At 34.2% G+C, this 21033-nt stretch overlaps 1 protein-coding gene across 5 annotated transcripts in view; it reads left to right on the forward strand.

Annotated features, from left to right (window-relative positions):
- Cop1 (COP1, E3 ubiquitin ligase) overlaps positions 1–21033 on the forward strand; it is a 212767-nt gene that overhangs the window by 55608 nt on the left and 136126 nt on the right. For 2 of the 5 annotated variants that reach the window (XM_004626779.3, XM_023710245.1), the window contains exons 7-9: positions 4295–4354; positions 6183–6259; positions 17487–17544. In XM_004626779.3, coding sequence (XP_004626836.1) covers positions 4295–4354; positions 6183–6259; positions 17487–17544 — 195 coding nt within the window. The remainder of the gene's footprint in view (positions 1–4294; positions 4355–6182; positions 6260–17486; positions 17545–21033) is intronic. The other 3 variants (XM_004626780.3, XM_012513744.2, XM_023710244.1) reach the window with 2 other exon arrangements.

Below are 21033 nucleotides of genomic sequence, written 5' to 3' on the forward strand. Positions count from 1 at the left end.
TTGCTAAGCTTGCTATAAGTAGGTGCTTTAGACCACTGAGCCATCTCACCAGCCCAATTCTTTAGTTTGAAATAATTGTAAAAAAGCTATTGTAGGATATTTTAGCTTGGAAAACAACATAATTCACATGTGGTTAATAACCAAGCTTATCTTTTTTCAGCCAATAGTGGAGTTCAAATAAATGAACCCCAGAGATATCAGAGCTAATATTCATTGAGGACTTTTAAATTTTGAACTCTTTACATTTCATTTAATAAGGGCAATTGAAACATTTAAACTTAAATGTTCATATATTTTTCTTTGGCACTTGACACTATTAAGAGTATGCTGCTGTTAATGCCTTAGGATCATGCTCTGAGGTAACATTGTTTATTTTCTCCAGTTTGTTGTTTTTTAATATAATTTTTTCCTTTTTATAATTTCTGTTTATTTATGTTATTCATACAGTACTGGGGATTAAACCTAGGACTGAGCTGTATCCCTAGCTTATTACTAATTTTGAAATAAGTTCTTGCTATGTTCCTCAATTACCAGACTGTGCTTGAACGTGCAGTCCTTTCTTATCTCAGCCTTCCAGGGTGCTGGGCTTACAGACACATGTCACCATGCTCGGCTTCCTTTTTAAGATTACCAATACCTTTTCACACTTAGTAGGTTATATCATTGTATTTTATATTCTGCAGATAATTGATCAGGGCAGCATTTTTACCTTTGTTATTATTTTTTTAAATAAACCTATATGAGATTGCTATTATTAGAAGTAATACTTACTTAGATGTTGGCAGTTTTATATACTTCACCTTATGTATAATAGCTGCCATATATGCCAATAAATACATTATCCATCAAAAGCATGAAGGCATTTTGAGAATGGGACAGTATGTTGAGATAAAAGAACACTTGATATTTGGAGATCTTGGGTGACCCCAGCAATTTTTTGTTTCCAGAGTGTTATGAGAATCATTAACTTTATCTCACTTATTATGTATAAGTGATATTGAATGTCATTTGATATTGACATTGTAAATATTTAGGGTTTTTTTTTTTTTGGAACCGGGGATTGAACTCAGGCCTTTATGCTTGCCAGGCAGGTGCTTATTCTACTGAGCTATCTCCCTGGCCCCTAAATATTTAGTTTTATTCTCCTTTTAGTTTTTTTTTTTTTTTTTTAAAGCAATCAAACTGAAGATCTTTTAGATAGGCTGGCCAAATAGCTCAGCAGATTAAAGTGCTTGCAAGCAGGTACAGGGGCCAGGATTCAATCCCTCCACCTGCCTTGCTGGCCCCACCCTTAGGGTGGTGTGCGCCTGTAATCCTGGCAAGTGGGGGGGCTGTAAACAGTAGAATCAGTAGGAGTCTGATCTAGGGTGTGAGACCCTGAACACCCTGTAACCTTTCCCTAAATAAAATACAGGAAAGAAAAAGATCTCTCAGAGTAAAACATTTGTTTACAGAAAGATTTAAGAGTGGAACTTTTCAAAGGAATTAAAAATGTTTAAGAAGTGACTAAGGAGATACCTTACAGACTTAGCCAACATCAGTGGAATTGTCAGTGTTAATGAGCCAGGTCTTTAGCAGTGGTAGAAATACCTCATGTTTAAAAATGACTAAAATTGGTAGAGAGCAATTTAATTGCATTGTATATGCTAGACTGGAATAGTTTTATTTAATGTTAGCATGGGTCGAAGATTAGTTGTTGGCAGTGGCAATGGGATGGAGAGGAAGTTGAGAATTTCTGCCTAATCCTGTGAACTGAAGCATTTTAGAACTTTTGATCATTGTTTGAGAGTTCTAAGACAAAGAAGTAACTTTTTGGGAAGAGCAGTGTTTGTGTTAAGGTAGTAATATGAATATCATGTGACAAATTTTAAGGTGCATGAAAGTTTATTAAAGGAGGTAGATGAGTTGAAAGTGTTTGGCAGCCGTAATTAAGCCCTGTTTTCTCTGGTAATACAATAACTGTTCTTTTCATTTTGTGGTTATCATTACCTTCTTTCCCTTCTAGTTAGTAATGCTTTTTTCTTTATCCTTTTTAAAACAACAAATAAAAATCCTTGAGCTTTTCTTACCATGTGGTCTTTGTTTTTATCTTATCTAACTATGCAGTACTAATTGATGTTGGGCAATTTCATTAATTGCCATTGCTTCAGATTTATTCTTTCTCTGTCTGGTACCTTTTAAACTGTGGCATATGTTAATTTTTTCTCTGGTTTTTTTCTATCTATGCCTACTGTTTTCCAACTCAAAAAGTTCTATTCTTTAAGACTCAGTCTTTGATTTTATCTTGGATCTAGTATTAGTTTTCTAGTAGTTTAGTTCACTCATCCCCATTCTGCTGTTCTTAACAAAATTCCTAGAATTGCAAAATACTTGAATTAATAAGTTATAAACTAGATTACCACCTAGATTATAATTATCTAGTTATAAACTAGATTAATCCTTCTCCTCTCACCTGAGGAGAAGGTGGTAACGCTAATAAATCTAATGCTGATCAACCTGCACACATACACACACATACACACACCCCTACCTATCAGTCATTAAAGAAATAAACTATAATGTGCTGTTTTGGAAACAGTAAACTTTACTAGTTTTTAAAACCTTAAATTCTGCAACACAAAGGTTTCCTTGATTTGAGTTCAGTTCTGAGCAAGACATGGTGGCGTATACCTATAATCCAACCCTCTGGGAGGGTGAGACAGGAGGATTGTAAATTTGAACCCAGCCTGGGCAATTTAGTAAGATCTTATCGCAGAATAAAAAGCAAAGGAGTACAGGTGGTACTATAGATGTAGTTGAGTGTGAAGGTGCTGGGTTCAGTCCCCCATGGAGATGTGGAGAAGGGGATAATTCCCCACTTGCTCAATGACCTTGGGCAAATACCTTGGGCAAATTTAACCTTTTTGTGCTTCATCATCTTAATATATAATAGTGCCTATTTCACATCTAACAATATTATGTAATTGTGCATTGTTACTTTATTTTATTTATTTTCATTTATGTATTTGGTACAGAATCTCACTATATAGCTCAGACTCACAGTGATTCTCCTGTTTTTAGCCTCCCCAGCGCTGGGATTACAGGTGTGTGCCACGCCTGGACTCAGTTGCTGGCTCAGGGCATCTCGGGGGCGGTGTCTGTGCCAGCATGGCATGTGGAACCTGGGATCAAACCCTGGTCCCTGTGCTTGCCAGAGCAGGTGCCTAGACTGCTGAGCTATTTCACTTGCCGCACCTTACTTTATATTCTGAAAATTGATCTGTTATTATATTTTAAAAATTGGTTCAATATTTCTAGTTAGAATAAAAGCATATTATGCTAGTAATGGAAATTTATATTGGTACAGTGTTTCTGGAAAGCAGTAGTGTGTTACCTAATGAAGATTTTCTGTCTTTGGCTTATTGATTTCATCTTATGAGATTAGAAGTATTTTCTAAATTCAAAATGACATAAAATCTGAAAGAACTCATTATGTTGCAAAATTATTATTTGTGGTACTGAGGACTTAACCCAGGGCTTTGCGTTGAGCTGTTGACCCTATCTCCTTTTCAGAAAATTTGAGACTGGTTCTAAGTCACAGTGTTATTTCAGTGAATTTAGGTTGGGTTTGATCTTGTGATCCTCCTGCCTTAGCCTCCCAGAATTGGGATTACAGCTTCCTATTCCTGGCTTTCAAAATTTTTGTCTTAGTTCATGAACAAATCTCTAAGAAAAGAAAAATAGTTAAATATATTGTTAAGTATTATTCATAAGTTAAAATGCTTACACTTTAGTAGCATGGGAAATGGTTATGATGCAACAGAGATAGTATAAAAGATTAGAAGCTTAAATGTTTTAAAAATCCCTAAGAACAAGTTAAGATGCTGATTTATCATTGCTTTTAGGTGTTGGGATTTAACCTGTTTCAGGCTTTTACTTTTAAGATGGGGTGATTGGTGAGGAGACATGCTGAATTTGTTTTTGTAGTTTTAACAAATAAGGTAATGTGAAAGTTCTTTGAATATTTTGTATTTTTTTAGTCACTTATTGCCATTGTTCATCCTTCATAGTTTTATTATAAAGTCAGTCTGTTGTATTGAAGTACAACATTGTGTTTCCTTAAAGATTCAGTCTCTGTATTTGAACTTTACAGCTTAGGCTTTTTTTTAATGATGATTTTGTCATATTCCTAACTTACCATTGGTGTTCAGTTTTCTAGAAATCATTTATAAATGTAATTTATGAACATGATGATGATGTTGTGGTTTGAGGTAAGCTTTTTATTTGTTTTCCTCTCTCTTTCTTTAATCTGTAGCAGCTGGAACAGATCCAGAAGGAACTAAATGTTTTGGAAGAAGATATTAAAAGAGTGGAAGTAAGAAATCAACAATTTCTTACGTCTCTAGCAAGTTTTCAATTTCATGAAATTGTTATATTTCCTTAATTTACTGCATTAAATTTATGGTACTGGTCTTGGTTATGAAGAAAGTAACAGATGGTACTTTAGTTTTGACTTACTGCATTTTTCTGGGAAAAGAAATGAACATTTTCTTGATACCAAGATGGAAACAAAAAAATCACTTAATTTTCTTAATTCATGATATTTTATGTTAATGTAAGTTAATTCTGTCAGAATTGTCATTATTGCCTTTAAAATAATTCTTCAATATTCCGTTTTTTATTAAGTAAAAATTTATCTAAATTATAAAGTTAATTAAAACAGAGATAAGAGAATATATTGGCAATGTTCTGGGAGTTTGCAGTATAATCTAGTTTAATTACCAACTCCATTAGAGAATTACTGGGAGCTTGTTTGCTATGAAATATAAGTTATTTATTGCCTCTGGCAATATTTAAAATTAACATGTGATTTTTATTCGCAGTTATAATTTTCTTTATTGACAGCAGAATATGTTCAAGGGTAATGGATTTAATACTTTGTGTATTTTCAGTATCCTGTGTACCATTCCTGACTTGTAGTTGTGTTACTTGATTGGCTGTATGATTGAGCTGAGCCAGAATTATCCAGCAATACTTCTGCTTAATAATGCAGTCTGACTTACCTTGATCTTAACCATCCAGCAGAAAAGTATAAAACAAAATATAAGAAGTAAAGCCATGCTGGTATGTTGAGCTATGGGGGACTCAGGTCAACAATTTCTGACATTGCCAGTCAAGTAGAAGACCCAATACTATTATGGGCTACTGAACTCTTTTAGAATATTTTGCTGAGTTTACACACCTATAATATTCAAATAACGGAACTTAACAACAAAAAGGGGATACAGATGAATGTCCATTTTGTATCGGTGTATTCAAATGGCTAGGATTGATATACAGTTACATTCTCTTAATGAATAGAAGGATTTGTTCTAATGGTGTTTGTAAGTAGGATATCATGTCTGCATCTTGTACAACAATTAACCACTAGGAAGAATGTATGCAATGTGTTAATTATTGAAACTGTCCTGCCAGTTTGGTTTGAAACTGTCTCATTGTTATTTGTTTCTCAATAAATTTATGGAAAAAAAATAATGCAGTCTGAGAAACATTTTCAAGTTTCCTATTTTTCCAGTAATCAAAATTGGAATATGAAGAAGGCTGGTTGTCATTATAATTTAAAATTGTAATTTATGTGATAATAATTGATCATGAGTCTTTTTCATTAGGTTTAGTGTTTAAAAAGTCAGTTTGTCATTAATAAAACTAAATTTTGAATTAATAAGCATATTATTTTCTTTCTATTAAAGGGAATTTTTCATTGCAGAAAATGAGCTTTCTGCTTTCTTTTTTATTTTAAATACTTGAATCTTCTGATCCAGTTACCACCTTCATATTTGTTCTAATGCACGTCAGTAGGTTATCACAAAAATGGATGATTTGCTGATTCAGTGTTCACAGGGTATACTGTTTATATTCTTTAAAATACTTTTATCGAGTTTTCTGTTTGTTGGCAATATTTGTGATGAACGATATTGGATAATATATAGTTCCTTAATAATTTTTACTATAGAAAAGACTTAGCTCTTAAATTTTCAGATTGTATGTGCTTTTACTCTAGAGAAGAATCCTGAGAAATTCATATGTTGACACCAAAAGGGACTGATGAAAATCCGCTGTTGGGAAGGAATATAATGTTATGTGTTTGAGTTACTCTTCGTCTGTTTGAGTATCTGCTATAACTCAGCCAATTGTAATTTTAGGAAATGAGCGGCTTATACTCTCCTGTGAGTGAAGACAGCACAGTGCCTCAGTTTGAAGCTCCTTCCCCATCACACAGGTACAGAGCTTTACTCTAGGATTTACTTCAGATTTGTATTACTAAGTATGTCTGCAGTGCTAGTCCTTGTGGGACTTTTCAGTGTAATATGTGAAACTCTGAGAGATTAGTTCTGGATATGATCTAGAAATGAGGTTCAGGTGGCCTATCTTTACTAACACTTCATATTAAGAAATAATTGTATGTATAGTTTGAAATCACAGTTGGATTAAAATTTTGATGAGTTTCTTGAAATAATGGCAGCTTTATGCCTGTCTTCAAAAGTTAAAATGAAATGATATTCAAAGTTAAACTTATGAAATGTAATATTGAAAGAAAATATTATAAAAATCTTGTATTTTTTCTTTAACTCATTGAATTGTCCTTGATGAACATACTTGACCGATTTAAAATGATGATATTAGAAACATTATTACTTTAGCTTCCTCTGGTATTTTTTTGTAACTCACATTTATTCTTTATTCTGTTTGCTTTATTAGAGCAGGCATTATTTTTGTTTTGTTCATGACTTCCTTTCTCAGAAAAATTCTAAGCTTCTTTTAAACATTTGTAACATACACTATATGAGTATACTTCCTAGTTGTGAAATTTCATGGAATATGTACTAAATTTTTAATTTTAAAATAGGTACTAAAATGTGTACTTTTGAATTTTGAAATTTTTTGCTTGAAATCTTCAGAGCAACAATAGTTTTACACTGTCAGTTGTTATTTATTAGTCCATTTAGGATAATGGTATAATGGAAGCTTTCAGACAAATAGTTTAGGAGACTATGTGGAATATCTGGACATCTAGTGCTAGTATGACACTAACCTTTAGAACCTTTATCAGTTCAGGGAAGCTATTCAGTTTGATATGATATGTGGGACAAAGGGTACTGGGGAGGTTTTAAGTTAAATTACATCAGTGAAATCAGGGTATATTGATATTTTTCTGTATTAATCATGGTGTGAAAAGTTCTTGTGAGTTTTACTCTATTCTGTGGTCATCCTACTTGTGTAATTCAGCTGATTTTCCACCCAACCTCACCCCCCCACCCCCAACCCCCTCTTCCAGTACTGGGGATTGAACTCAGGACCTTGTACCTGCTAGGTAGGCAGGTAGGCGCTTTTGCCACTGAACTGAATCCCCAGCCCTTCCAACTTACTTACTTACTTACTTTCTTTCTTTCTTTCTTTCTTTCTTTCTTTCTTTCTTTATTTATTTATTTATTTTGGGCAGAACCGGGGATTGAACTCAGGCCCTTGAGCTTGCCAGGGAAGCACTTATTCCACTGAGCCATCTCCCTGACCCCCAACTTTATTTTCTTTAAAATATTTCAAGTAACTGTATATGTGGGAGATATGGTTCTCATTGTCTGATACATAAGGTCTTTGACAATATTTATTATGTAAGTATACAGAGGGAAGCAAAAATTTCATATATCAAGTTATACTTACTAAACTGATGATATCCTTTGTTGTGTCCATCTCTGATTATTAGTATATTTTTCTATCATTTCCAGGTTTTTGTTACTACTCTCTGATTTATTTTATGAACATGGGCATTCATTTAATGCACTTTATGAATATAGTATATTCATTTATTTTTTTCTGTTGAATGTGTCTAATATTTTAGAAACTGTTCTAGATATTGAATCTAGCTGACGAAACTCCTGCCCTTATAGAACTGACCACTTAAGATGTTTCTGTGGAGGTTGGGGGGATACTAAGTAAGCAAATACACAACAAAACATGTTAAGCTTGCATGTAGTTTGTCTAGTTGGACTTCTCCAAGGGGGTGACATTTAAGCCAACACTTGAAAAAAAAAGTAAATATGATGAAAAGCTTTTGGATGTAAAGTCTGATTTAGATATTTAAATTTATATGTGGGTTTCCATGTGGAAGATAGAAAACACACTCTCTTGTCTTCCCAACCTAATGTTATTGGATGCAAGGAAAAGAGATAGGAAGCATTTTAGCAGCATGTAGCAGGAGATTATACTTTAGATTAAGATTTCAGGAGTAAAAGAGATAAAGAGTAATTATAAGATAAAATGTCAGATTGTGTGGTCGCTACAAGATTTCATGAAGTCTATGAAAACGTTGCAGAATTGCTAACATTGCTTGTGAACTGGTTGTCAGACAAGATCCCTTTTTTTTTTTTTTTTTTTTCTTTTTCTTTTTCTTTTTTGCTCCGAATGCCTTCAGGGCAGGTTTGGCTGGCTTGAGTTGTGGAGATCGAACCACAGCAACCTGAGCCTGACTGCTTTGTTGAAGCAGCCACTTAAAGAGCTGAGCTAAGGGGCAGGCCCCCAAGTCAGACAAGACTCTGACAGTTATATTGAGTAACAATTTTAAAGGTTTTGATACATTTTTTAATCAAGTAGCAGTTTGAGAGAGACATTTGGATAAGTTGATGTAGGCCTGAAATACTCTTAAAAATTAAATGACCCTTAAGATTAAGATAGGAAATAATGTTTTTTCTTTATTTTTAAGAAATAATGTATAGTTTCAATGATATTAACGTCTTTTCTATCATAATTGTTAGCTTGATTTTAAAATGTTAGATAAATTTGGCTTTCACACCCAGTGTTAAGATTTGCTTGTACTTTTAAGCAGACGTACTTTAAAAGAGCCTTTTTAAGGACTCATTTATTTTTCTAAAACAGGGACATTCTTTATGTGTCGTCAGATCATTGAATCCCTTTTATAGAACCTGGGTTTATGTTTATTAAGCTGCATTTACACAAAATAACAAAATCCAAACAAAGGAACTCCTGTACCCCATGTTATATTTGTCCTAACTTGGTTTGCACAGTTGTCACGTTCTGTGCTCTTGGCTGCTTCAGTAGACCTAAGCATCGCATGCAGTCTGGCAGTGGTTTTTTCATTTGTTCTGACTCATTGTTGCTAGAAACATGAACTTACTTTCCAGCTTAAAATAATTCATATAGTAAATCTCACATTGTTTCTTTTGCCTTAGACTCTTTATTGGATTCATTTAAATGGTTTTCCCCCCTCCAGTCCCTTCTTTCTATCTCCAAGAATACAATTGCAGCAGCTATCTTCTTTTTTTTTTTTTTTTTTTTTTTGTGCGGAACCAGGGATTGAACTCAGGCCCTTGCACTTGCCAGGGAACTGCTTATTCCACTGAGCCATCTCCCTGGCCCAGCTCTCTATTATTTTTACAGATTTTTTTCCCTAGAAAGTGAGGGAAAGGGAAAAGGAAAGGGAATCAGGATATAGAATTAATCACTTTTTATTGTAAGGCCTATTTATTTTGTTCCTGCTTTGTAATGTTGTAGTTCATGTGAATTTCCCACGCTTTATGTTAATTCTACAAATACAGATTTTTTTTCTTTTTTCTTTTTTTGTATTTTAGGGAAGAGTCTACAGGGTGTTCAGGGTCTCACTACTAGATTGGAGTCATACTGATTCTCGTGTTTACAGCCTCCCAAGTGTTGCGGTTATAGGTGCACTCCACCATGCACAGTCTCAATTTCCCATTCTCAATTGCTGCCTCAGCTTGCCCTGGAGACATGGCAGGCCTGGGATTGAACCTTGCTCTTAATCTGCTGAGCTATTTGCTGCCCAGCCCTCAGTTTTGTTTTGTTTTGTTTTGTTTTTTTGCGGAACTGGGGATTGAACTCAGGCCCTTGCGCTTGCCAGGCAGGCGATTATTCTACTGAGCTATTTCCCCGGCCAACCTCCGATTTTTTTCTTAAACCTCATTTTTATATGAAATTTTATATTCAGTATGTGTTTAAAATATATTTTTGAATAAATACTTAACCCTGAATGTCACTGTTCAAGAATCATGGTATTTAGTTGAACATGACTTATAACATACTTAAGACATTAAGTATTTTGATTTAGATTAAAAAATGTTGGCTGAATGTAATGGCACACGCCTATAATCCCAGCGCTGGGGAAGCTAAGGTGAGAGGATCACCTTGAGTTCCAAGCCAGCCTGGATTACATTATGAATTCAAAGCTAGCCTGAACTACATATACATAGCAAGATCCTGTCTCAGAAAACAGACAAACCTCAAAATTATCAAGTAGACTTTATTGGACTGGGAGTAGGGTGAGTAAACGATCATTCTCCTGATACATTTTATAGTAAATTTTAACCTTTTAAATCTTTACCCACATCAACGTTGCTTTATGAGAATCAGTCCAGACTGCATTGCCGCTCTTAGGGACTTAATAATTTTACTTTAGATTCTGAGGGAGAAAGTTTCTACAATTTGCTTTTTAAACTATAGTTTACATTTGCTTGTTGCATAGTGAATATGTGTGTTAGGTATATTATAATATGTAAATTAGAGAATGGTAGATACGCATGATTTCTCACCTGTTGCCAATAGAATTGATTCAGATAAAACTGAAAGACTCATTATAAGTATATATGTAAAATTCATTGTTTTAGAAGATTATTATTAATCTATACATTCTTAAAGTTTTAGTTAGACTTTAAATAACATGAAACATTTTCTTGAAAAGATATTATTTAAAATATTTAAAGAATTTATTTTAAGTCACATAGCCAGTATTTGAAATGTACTGGGCACATGTCAAAACACTGTTAGGCACTGGGACATAGCTGTAAATGTGACAGATCCTGGAATCCTCTTCTCATAATGAGATAGTCTTTGGATGGGAAATAATATAAACTGGTGAATTGATTGTTGTTCTTACACTATAGTATAGTGTAAGTGGACTTTCTGATTCTAAGAATTTTAATCCATCAAAATGCATTTTAGTTCTAAAATTTGATTTTAGGCATCTTTGGGTTCTTGTTATACATTGTAATTCTCACTGCTTGGTGGAGATATTTTTTTTTTTAATTTTTTTTATTTGTTTATTTATTTATTTATTTTGTGTGTGGCCAGCTCAGCCCACCAGGGGGCGGGGCTGGCTGGCATGTGGTGCTGGGGGATTGAACCGCGGTCCCTATGCTTTGCTTAGCTTGTTCTAAGTAGGTGCTTTAGACCACTGAGCCATCTCACCAGCCCATTGGTGGAGATATTAACAGTCCATTTTATTTGTGAAATCTGAGGTCTTGTAGTGGCCAAATTTGAGTTCATTAGTATCAAGCCAGACTGCTATTTGAAATAGAGATTTTGGAATTCATTACTGAATATCTTTTCCCTTTTTTTTTTTGGTAAAGTTGCACATTTCTCTAATGTTTTTTAAAAAATGCCTCAACTCCATTTCCTGGGCTTGGGAGAGTTAAAATTAAGTCTCTTTGAACAAAACCAGTTATTGGTATTTATCATTTGTTTGCTGTGGGCTCTATTTGTGGACTGTGACCAGATCTTGTTGCTTATGGCTTTTGTTTTTTCAGATGAGATTGGGTGCATTCAGGTTGGCATGGCCGTAGACTTTTGTTCTTTCAAGTTGGAGTCCTACAAGAAATTTCATCTCTTTGATTATTGGCTGAGTCATTTTCCTTGTTCCTAGGACAAAATACACCTTTAAACTCAAAGAAGGAGAAGTTTATTTTGGTTCATATTTCAGTCTGTGGCCAGCTGGTCACTTCAGCTTAAGATGGCCTGGCTGAAGGGCATGGTAGAGGCACAGTTGATCAGAGCTTGGCAGCCAGGAGGCAGAACATAGGAAGCCGAGCTAGAAGAGATGCACCCTACAAGGTCATGCGCCCCCCTGGGACCCGCCTACTTCCTGTCAGGCTCCACTATAGTAAAAGATTTTCAAGTGAGGCTGCCGTTTTCCCTTTCTGCAGTTGAGTTGGTCTCTTCCCTAACAAAGTCCCATTCTCTGTTCTGATGTCATAACCTTTGAAACTTACTGTTTTAAAATACTTCTTCTGTAGTTCTTTCAAGGTGGTTTTTGTAACTAAGAACATGTGATACATATATTATCTGATAATTATTTTTTCCCCTACAAAGTACAGATAAATTAAGGTATAGAATATAAGATAAATAGTCAAGCACAACAATTTGTGTAGTAAGCTGACTTTACTAGTTTTTTTTGGAAGCAAATCAGTGTTTTCAGTCTTATTCCTCTGAGCTTAGTCTTTTCCTGTTTTTGCAGTTCTACTAAGCAGAGTGCTTTGCTCTTTATTTTATTTTATTTTTAACCAAAAGCAGTAAAGTAGCAAGCCAGGAGCCAGTTGAACATATGCCTTCTTCTCTCCATCGGGCTTGATTAGGTGATTAGGGTATTGACCTTGGCAACATCAGATGTCATAAAGCTAGCTTGTTTGATTTGGTGCTTATTTGTTTTGACATCCACAATGAACACAAATGTGTTGTTGTCCTAGATCTTTTTCTGTTCTTCTTTTTTTTTTTTTTTTTTTAAAGAACTGGGGATTGAATTCAGGCCCTTGCACTTGCCAGGGAAGTGCTTATTTCACTGAGACATCTCCCCGGCCCCTGTCTTAGATCTTTTGCATGGCTGACTCTGTGGTCAGGGGAACTTGATGATGGCATAGTGGTCAAGCTTGTTTGTTTCTCCTGTGGGCGCTCTTCCGAGGGTATTTGGGCTGCTTCTGGAGCTGCAGTATCTTGGGACAGCAGAAGGTGGGTGACCGTGGCTGTGGATGCCTTTCAGCACAGCCTTCTTGGCCTTCAAAGTTTTTGCTTTGGCTTCAGCTTTGGGAGGGGCAGTGGCTTCCTTCTTCGCCTTCGGCGCCATCTTGGTAAAAAGGCTCCTGTTCCATGTTTTAGAAAATTTCCATGTATACTTTTTTGCATCTGCCAGCAGTTTCTCTAGGAAGATTACTTTGTAATGAAATTTTAAAACCCTTTTCTTTTTTCAACTTCAGGATTATTGTATAGTAACTGACATTACTAAAGGCAATATATGTTGATACCACACTCCCTAGTTTCTTTATACATAATTATAACTCTTCATCATTTTTTGCTCATTAAAAGAAGACAAGAAGGTACTAGGAAAAAAACTGCTTTGGTCTTCTAAAACATAGTACACCAAAGTCAGAAACATTTCCTTGAAATACTGCCTTGGAGGACTGTTTATTTGTAAAACATGCAACTGTTAGAATAATATTGACAAGATAGTTCAGTGGACTAAGTGCCTGATTTAGCAAGCTCAGGGACCAGGCTTAGATCCTTGGTCCTGCATGCTGTGCCGGCCCTGCCCCCTGGGATGCTCTGAGCCAGTGACAGAGTCCAGGCATGGTGGTACACCCTTGTAATCCCAGCACTGGGGAGGCTGAAAACAGGACGATCACTACGAGTCTGAGCTGCGTATTGAGACCCTGTACCAAACATACAAATGAAAAAAAAAAAAAAAAATTAGAAAAAAATATAACATTGAAGCTCAGTATTGGCTACTGCCTGTTCCATATGTTAGAATGTAACTTATGTAACTACATTTATGTAATTTATGTAGTATATGTGTAATTTATGTATTGTTTCATGTTATCCTCAATGAATTTTATATAATTTTATCTATGCTTTTTTTTTTTTACAGTTAATAAACTGAGCCTAGGAGTCAAAGTCATTTTAATTTGCTCAGTATCACATAGTGACATAACTGATATTCTTACCAAGGTATACTTACTTTAAAGTCTATACTATCTTGAGAGATGAAAACATCCCAAAATTGTGGAAAACATTTCAGAGTTGAGAACAGAACCTAAATGTAAGTTCTCTGCTCAAGCTGAACAGGACAGTGATTCTTCCAGCAGAAAAGACCTTCACTGTGCTGGTTGTACCATCAGGATTTTTGAATTTTTCTACCTGGCTTCATATTTCATTTCTAAAACTTATTACTAGTGTGAAATTTGCTACCTTTATGAAGTTTATTTTCCATACAAACCTTATTTTTCTCATTTGAAAACAAAGGATAACAGTACTTGAGTTGCTGACTGAAATATGATATGTTTGAGAAAATGAAAATATTGTCTGGCACATGGTAGATACTCAGTAAATGTTAGCTTCTGCTATTGTTACTAGTTGACACATTTTTCACATTAATTTTGATTTGACTAGGTCAAATGTGAAAGGGTGTGAAGAATGTAAATGGAAATGAAATGACTGTTAAGACTGATTTCTAGGGGCTGGGGATATAGCTCAGGTCCTGAGTTCATTTCCTACTACCAAAAAGCAAACAAACATAAATATGGTTTCTAGTATCTGGAAGTTTCTGTAAAATTTTGGTCATAAGAATTTTGCTAGCTAGTAAATGAGGTTTGCTATTAATTTGAAATTCAGTAAAATTGTTAAAGGATGCATTTTCAGGTTACTTGTAATCATATGAGTTACTGTATTAAGTATAGAAGTTTGTTATTTTTTGCCTTAAATTAATGGCTAAAAATGTCAATGATAGCATCTAATTTGATGTGTGTCTTTGATAATGTTTGGATTATCTGGTTCTTTTCTTTTTTGCTTTTCCTTTTTTCAGAAAAATCCTATACATTTATCTTCAGCCTTAAATGATTCCAGTGTGCTTACTTTACTTTGAAAGTTATCTTTTTATTATTGTTTGGCTGATGTGTATGTTAATAATTTAAATTACTTTTTAAAAACTAAAATCCAGTCTAAAATTAGTAAGCCCATTATTTTCACCAAGAATAAACCAGTGTTTTCTCTTAGCTATCTATTGATTAGAGGAGTCATTTATATGTGTTTTTTTTTTGTTTTTTTTTTTTTTTTTTTGCGGGGGTGTCTAAGAGATTGAACTCAGGATCTTGCACTTGCCAGGCAGGCTTTTATGCTGCTGAGCTATCTCCCTGGCCCCTGTATATGAAATTGGCTTAACAGTTTGTCTTCTAATTATGAAATATATGTTTGTTTTTGGAAGCAAGTAACTGAAGTAAGAGTAAATGTATAACATCTTGATACTACCTGAGCTTTCAGTTTTGGTTACTGCTCTGAAAATTTCTTCTTGTTACCATTTTTGATGTCCCAATAAAGTTTTTGTAACTTTATAAGTATGTACTTAAATCCCATACTGTGTTGTGTTTGTAGGTTCACTTTTTCTTCTCCTAAGGTGTGTCCATAAACTGAGTTAACTAATGTAGGATTTTCCAAAATCTTCCCTTATAGAGCATAAAATAGGAATATAACAGAATGGCTTAAAATTTGCTCTAATTAATAAAATCCCATTTAAGACCCATAATTTCATTTTTCTTCTTCTTTTTTTTTTTTTTCTTTTCTTTTCTTTTCTTTTTCGGAACCAGGGATTGAACTCAGACTCTTGCTCTTGCCAGGGAGGCACTTATTCTACTGAGCCATGTCTCCGGCCCCAAGACACATAATGTCAATATCTTTAGCTAGTTGGCATTTTTATACACATTTTAAGCATAATAATTTCTAAATCCTATAATTCTAAAGTCTTTGACTGCTAGTCTTAATGATAGCAATATCATCTTAGCATGGAATTACAGGTGTGCAACATTACAGAGTCATTTGAATCTATGGCTTTTCCTCATTTTTGGCCCTGTTAGTCCTTGTATTAGACTGATAGTGGCATATGATTTTGTCATATAAGTGCCTGATTCTACAGGAAAAGTGAGTATTGCTGTATTTCATTGAAAAATCCACAGCAAGAATGCATACATTTTGGTAGTATAAGGAGAAGATCTTTTTTGTATAGTTGAATTTCATTGGAACGCAATAAATTAAGACCTAGGTAGTAATATATTGCTGTTATAGAAAAAGTATTGTGAGGACAGTTTTATATAACTTATGAATTACGATATTAATGAAATGCTAAGGCTTTGTTGTCAACCAGTGTTGTTAATAATAGAAGCCAAGTTTTATTGTTTATAATATTTTAAAATTATACTGAGAACTTTACATATATTATCTCACACCTCTCTGACATATAATCATTTATTAGGTGGAGGAATTAATGGTATAATAAAATTAATAACTTTCATAATATCCAATTACAAGCTAAAAACAAAATTGAAACTTTGTACTTCTGAACTCTCATGTTAAGTATATTTGAAGTAATATCAGAACTAAAGTAATTCTGTGTATTTGAGTAGTAGTTGAGTAATACTTTCAGTTGCGTAAATTTCATTAGGATAGACAATGTAAATGCCTTTGTTGCAGAAATAGGAAAGAACAATGTAAACATGTAAATAGCAGTTTATCATGGTTGTATATGTTATACAATTTCAAATGTTGACAATTTTTATAGGCTCATTTATTTTACTTTATTTTTATTTTTATTTTTTTCATTTATTTTATTGAAGGGTGAGAAAGTGATAGGACTGATCAAATGGTAAGCTAGAAGAAGAAAAAGATATTCTGGGCTTTTAGAAATTTTTCTACACTTAGGTAGGAGAATGTACAGAAGATACACTAAATAGAACCAGTACAGGAAATGGATTACATTTGATCAGGACAGATGAAAGCTAGTATATAAAGTTTGGGTTTTGTGATAGACTATTGTTATGTTTGTCCCCTTCCTGTGGTAATTTTCCCTCATAGTTTCTACAGTTACAGTATTTTGGGTCTTGAAACATAGTCTATAGATACTTTATGTCAATCTCAATTTGCAGTGAGGAAACAATTAGTGATTGTGGAGTTCATAACTTTTAAGTGGCTCAGCCATGTCTGTTAACCACAGCTTTTGATTGCATGCTTAAGCTCTTTTCCTATGACTGTAAGTCCTCTCTTTAAAAAGAAACAAAGGAGGGGCCAGGGAGATGGCTCAGTGGAATAAGTGTTTCCCTGGCAAGCACAGGGGCCTGAGTTCAATCCCCAGTCCCGCAAAAAAAAAAAAAAAAAAAAAAAGAAAAGAAAAGAAACAAGGGCCAGCTAAATAGCTCAGCGGATTAAATTGCCTGTAAACAGGCACAGTAGTGCACGCCTGTAATGCCAGCACATAGGAGGCTGTAAACAGGAGAATCACTACGAGTCCATTCTATGCAGTGAGACCCTGTACACCCTGTCCTACATAAGAAAAATAAAAATAAAAACCAAGAAAACCCTCATAGTTTGGAAATGAAATAGAAAAACAAATTTGTGTAGACAATTGCCATGTAATTTTCCCAATTTGTATTCTTACTTGGTATATTTGTTTGAGATTGAGGGCGAAATGATAAGTTAAGTATTTGCTGATTTTATGTTTATGGGTTGTATGTTTTATATCTAATTAAATGATTGGCAGTGAATGTTTACCTAGAAATAGTAACATCTGGTTTGTGTATGCTAGCTACATTTTTATTTAGATCTACTTTTTCTGTTGATAAAGTAATGTAAATACTGAAATCACATTTTTTTTTTCTTTCTTCATTTTGCAGTAGTATTATTGATTCCACAGAATACAGCCAGCCTCCAGGTTTCAGTGGCAGTTCTCAGGTAAATGATACATTTAACAGTGTTTCAGTGGTACCAAAGGTATAATTACTTAAGTTGTAATGTTCTAGATTAGTTTACTAAAATGTCCTCTCAAGACATGCCATTTCAAGGGCTATAAGGTTGATTAGGACCCAAATAGCTGAGATGCATAATACCAGATTCTTCTTTTCCTTTGCTTGCTAATGATAAAAGACTTTTAAAAGAATGTTTTAACTTACTGATGTCAGATTTGCGAAGACCCTAAGGGACATTTTAGAGGAAAATATGAAAAGACAGGTAATTATCTTAGAGCTAAGAAAGTTATAATCTATTGATTAATTACCCATCATATTGAAACCTTCAGCTTTGCTATAGTGTGGGCAATTCAGGCTTGAGTAGACAGTAGCCTCATTTCTTCTAGTTAATCTTTATTATTGTTTTAACTTACTTTTTTTTTTTTGCTCCGAATGCCCTCAAGGGTGCTTGGGCTGGCCAGGGTGTTGTGGGGATCAACTACAGCAACCTGAGGCTGACAGCTTTGTGGAAGCAGCCACTTAAAGAACTGAGCTATGGCCAGGCCCCCTGTTTTAACTTTCACTCTGTGTTTTTGACTTGTCAGTGCTGATATATGTCAAACTCTTGGCAAGTTTTGAGGCTAGACAACATGTTCTTTTTAACTTTTAGAGAAAAGTAATAATACTAAAAACAATTCATTCATGTCCTTCTTCATAGAGGTTGTCCAAGCAGTAACATTTTGTCTTATTCTCATTTAATACTTCATAATGTATAATTTCATTCCTGGATTGCTTGAGTTAGGTACAGACACTTTCCTTTACTCTTAAATACACCAGTGTATATTTCCTTAAAAAAGCATGTTTTCCGTACGTAATCACAATACAGTTTTAAAGTTGAAGTTAACATAGATACAGTGTCATTTTCTTTTATTTATTTATTTATTTATTTATTTATTTATTTATTTGTGTGTCCAGCTCAGCCCACCAGGGGGCGGGCTGGCTGGCATGTGGTGCTGGGGGATTGAACCGCGGTCCCTGTGCTTTGCTAAGCTTGTTCTAAGTAGGTGCTTTAGACCACTGAGCCATCTCTCCAGCCCCAGTGTGTCATTTTCTTATCCCTATATATTATTCAAGTCCTACAAGTTGTTCTAATACAGTATTATCCTTTTAAGGGAAAGGAAAAAAGAACCATTTTTAATGCACATTTATTTGTGTACAGTCACTTTATGTGAGAAAATAATGCAATTATTTTTGTGAAGTCGGAAAGTAAGTTCTTTGGATTATAACTTTTCATTTTTCTTTCCACAAATTTAGATTACAGTATATACTTCTGTTGCTTTCTTTATGGGACAACTGTACATCTATCCTTTGTTGTCTCCATGTGCCTGGTTGCATTCATCCTCTGTTTTAAAACTAAGTTCATAGTTGGTTTGTATTTTTTTCCAGCCATGAACCATTAGATGCAGGTATTTTTAATAAGACATAATGGAATATATCAGGAGAAATTTTAAATCTTTAAGTTTAAATACACTGTAAAACTTGAGAGAGTAGCACAGTCTCTGAATCAGGACATTGCCTTCACTTTCATAGATAGACTTTGATATACTCCTCGAACATGATTTTATAGAACATGAGCATCAGACAAAACTGTTCTGTGGCTTAGAAAGTGAAACAAATGTACATTATGCCGTAAACTTACATGAAGGCATAAAAGCAAGGTCAGTGTACATAGCAAAACAAAAACAAAACAAAGAACCAGGCAAGCACTACCCAATCTTGACTAAATGTGAGTGGATTGCTGCTACTTTACCATTTACAGCTTAAACCCACTAGTCTTCTGTCTTCCTAAGATTTATTGTGATTATTATAGAGTTAGTCCCACATGACAGTGTCCAGTCTAGAGCAAAGCCTTACGTCCTTGAACATACTTTCAAATTATATAATACAAGTTTGAATCCTTTAAATTGTTTCTAAAATCCTCTTATACTTGTGTACCCATAATGTGCTGATTCATGTGCAACAAGCAGTAAATAAAACTTGTCCAGCTGTAGATATGTTCTTGTTGGTATTTGGCTGAAGGGCATTTGAAAAGTTTAGGTAAGAGGAATAAGAAAAGGTTTTCACTGTCATCTTTTATATAACATTGTTTTGAAACTTCTAGCAAATCACCTCAGCTAGAAAAAAAATAGAAAATTAAATATGTAGGGGAAAGTACACAGTAAAATAACTATTTCCAGTTTATGATGATTGGACTACCAGCTTTTTAAACCATATGATGACGAGAGAGTAACATATTTAGTAGAATTTTCATGTTTTCTTAGGCTAGCCCTATGGAAAGACACTAAGTTTTTGTTTTCAACACCTTGGAAAAAGAAATGAGTCAGCCACTTGAGTATGTGCTTGATAGTTCTTTTTTCTTTTTTTTTTTTTTTTAACTGATTAATAGGACAGTTTCAATAATTAATACATTGTATATTGTTATCTTCTTAGTGCTTATCCATAGTACAAGGTGCAGACAGAATATCCTGTCCAAACACTATTAGTACAAATATTCTCATTGAATTAAGCAAAAGTAGCTGTATATCTGTCCTAACTATTCTACATATACAGATACAAAATGGTCGTTTCTTTGTGTCCCCTTTTTTTGTTTAGTCCTGTCAGAGATGGGTAGTCCATTGGCATCTAAATACTATAGGTACGTGAATTCAGTAAAACAATCCAACACTGTCCAGCTTTCCACAATAGTGGGTTATCCACAGAAGTTGTTGACTTGACCCTTTCATGGCACAGCATATTAATGTGGCTTTATTTTATATACAAATTCATTAGCGTAGCAGGATACAAAGTCAGTACCTAAAAAAGTCAGTAGCATTCCTCTGCTTAATAGCTCTAAGCAGAAGAAAGGAAAAAGATATCCCTGGGGTAGGACCATGCCTGACAGTCCAGTAAACCATTGGTGCTAAAGAGAAAAATAGAACGTTAATGATAAATGTATTAGAAATTAATTTGTACTTAGCTTTCTTTGGCTGTGATAAGGACCTGGGGGTCTTGTTTTATTTTGTGTTTTGTTAAATGAGTTAAGGTTACTTTATAAGAAGTACCTTGTCTTTATATTTTTCATGAAAGGGCAAATATTTGTTTAATACTTGAACACTTAGAAAAATTGATCTGTTCTAAAACAGGATAAATTGTGCCATCTGTATTCAAGGAATTAGAATCACAAATACTAAATAGGAAGAGAAGCTGACAGATAATTTAGAAGACAGTAAATCAAAAACTTTTGGATACCTTTATGTCAAAACAGTAGATGGATACAAAAAACTCAATTTATGCTTGGGAAAGCTTTACATTTCAAACATACTTCATGTGAAATGTCAGAATTATACTAAAAAGTCTTAGCATTTAACCCTTCTTCTTCTTCTTCTTCTTCTTCTTCTTCTTCTTCTTCTTCTTCTTCTTCTTCTTCTTCTTCTTCTTCTTCTTCTTCTTCTTCCTC

This window comes from Octodon degus, unplaced genomic scaffold, assembly GCF_000260255.1.
Source record: "Octodon degus isolate 3935 unplaced genomic scaffold, OctDeg1.0 scaffold00017, whole genome shotgun sequence".
In the NCBI taxonomy this organism is placed as follows: Eukaryota; Metazoa; Chordata; class Mammalia; order Rodentia; family Octodontidae; genus Octodon; species Octodon degus.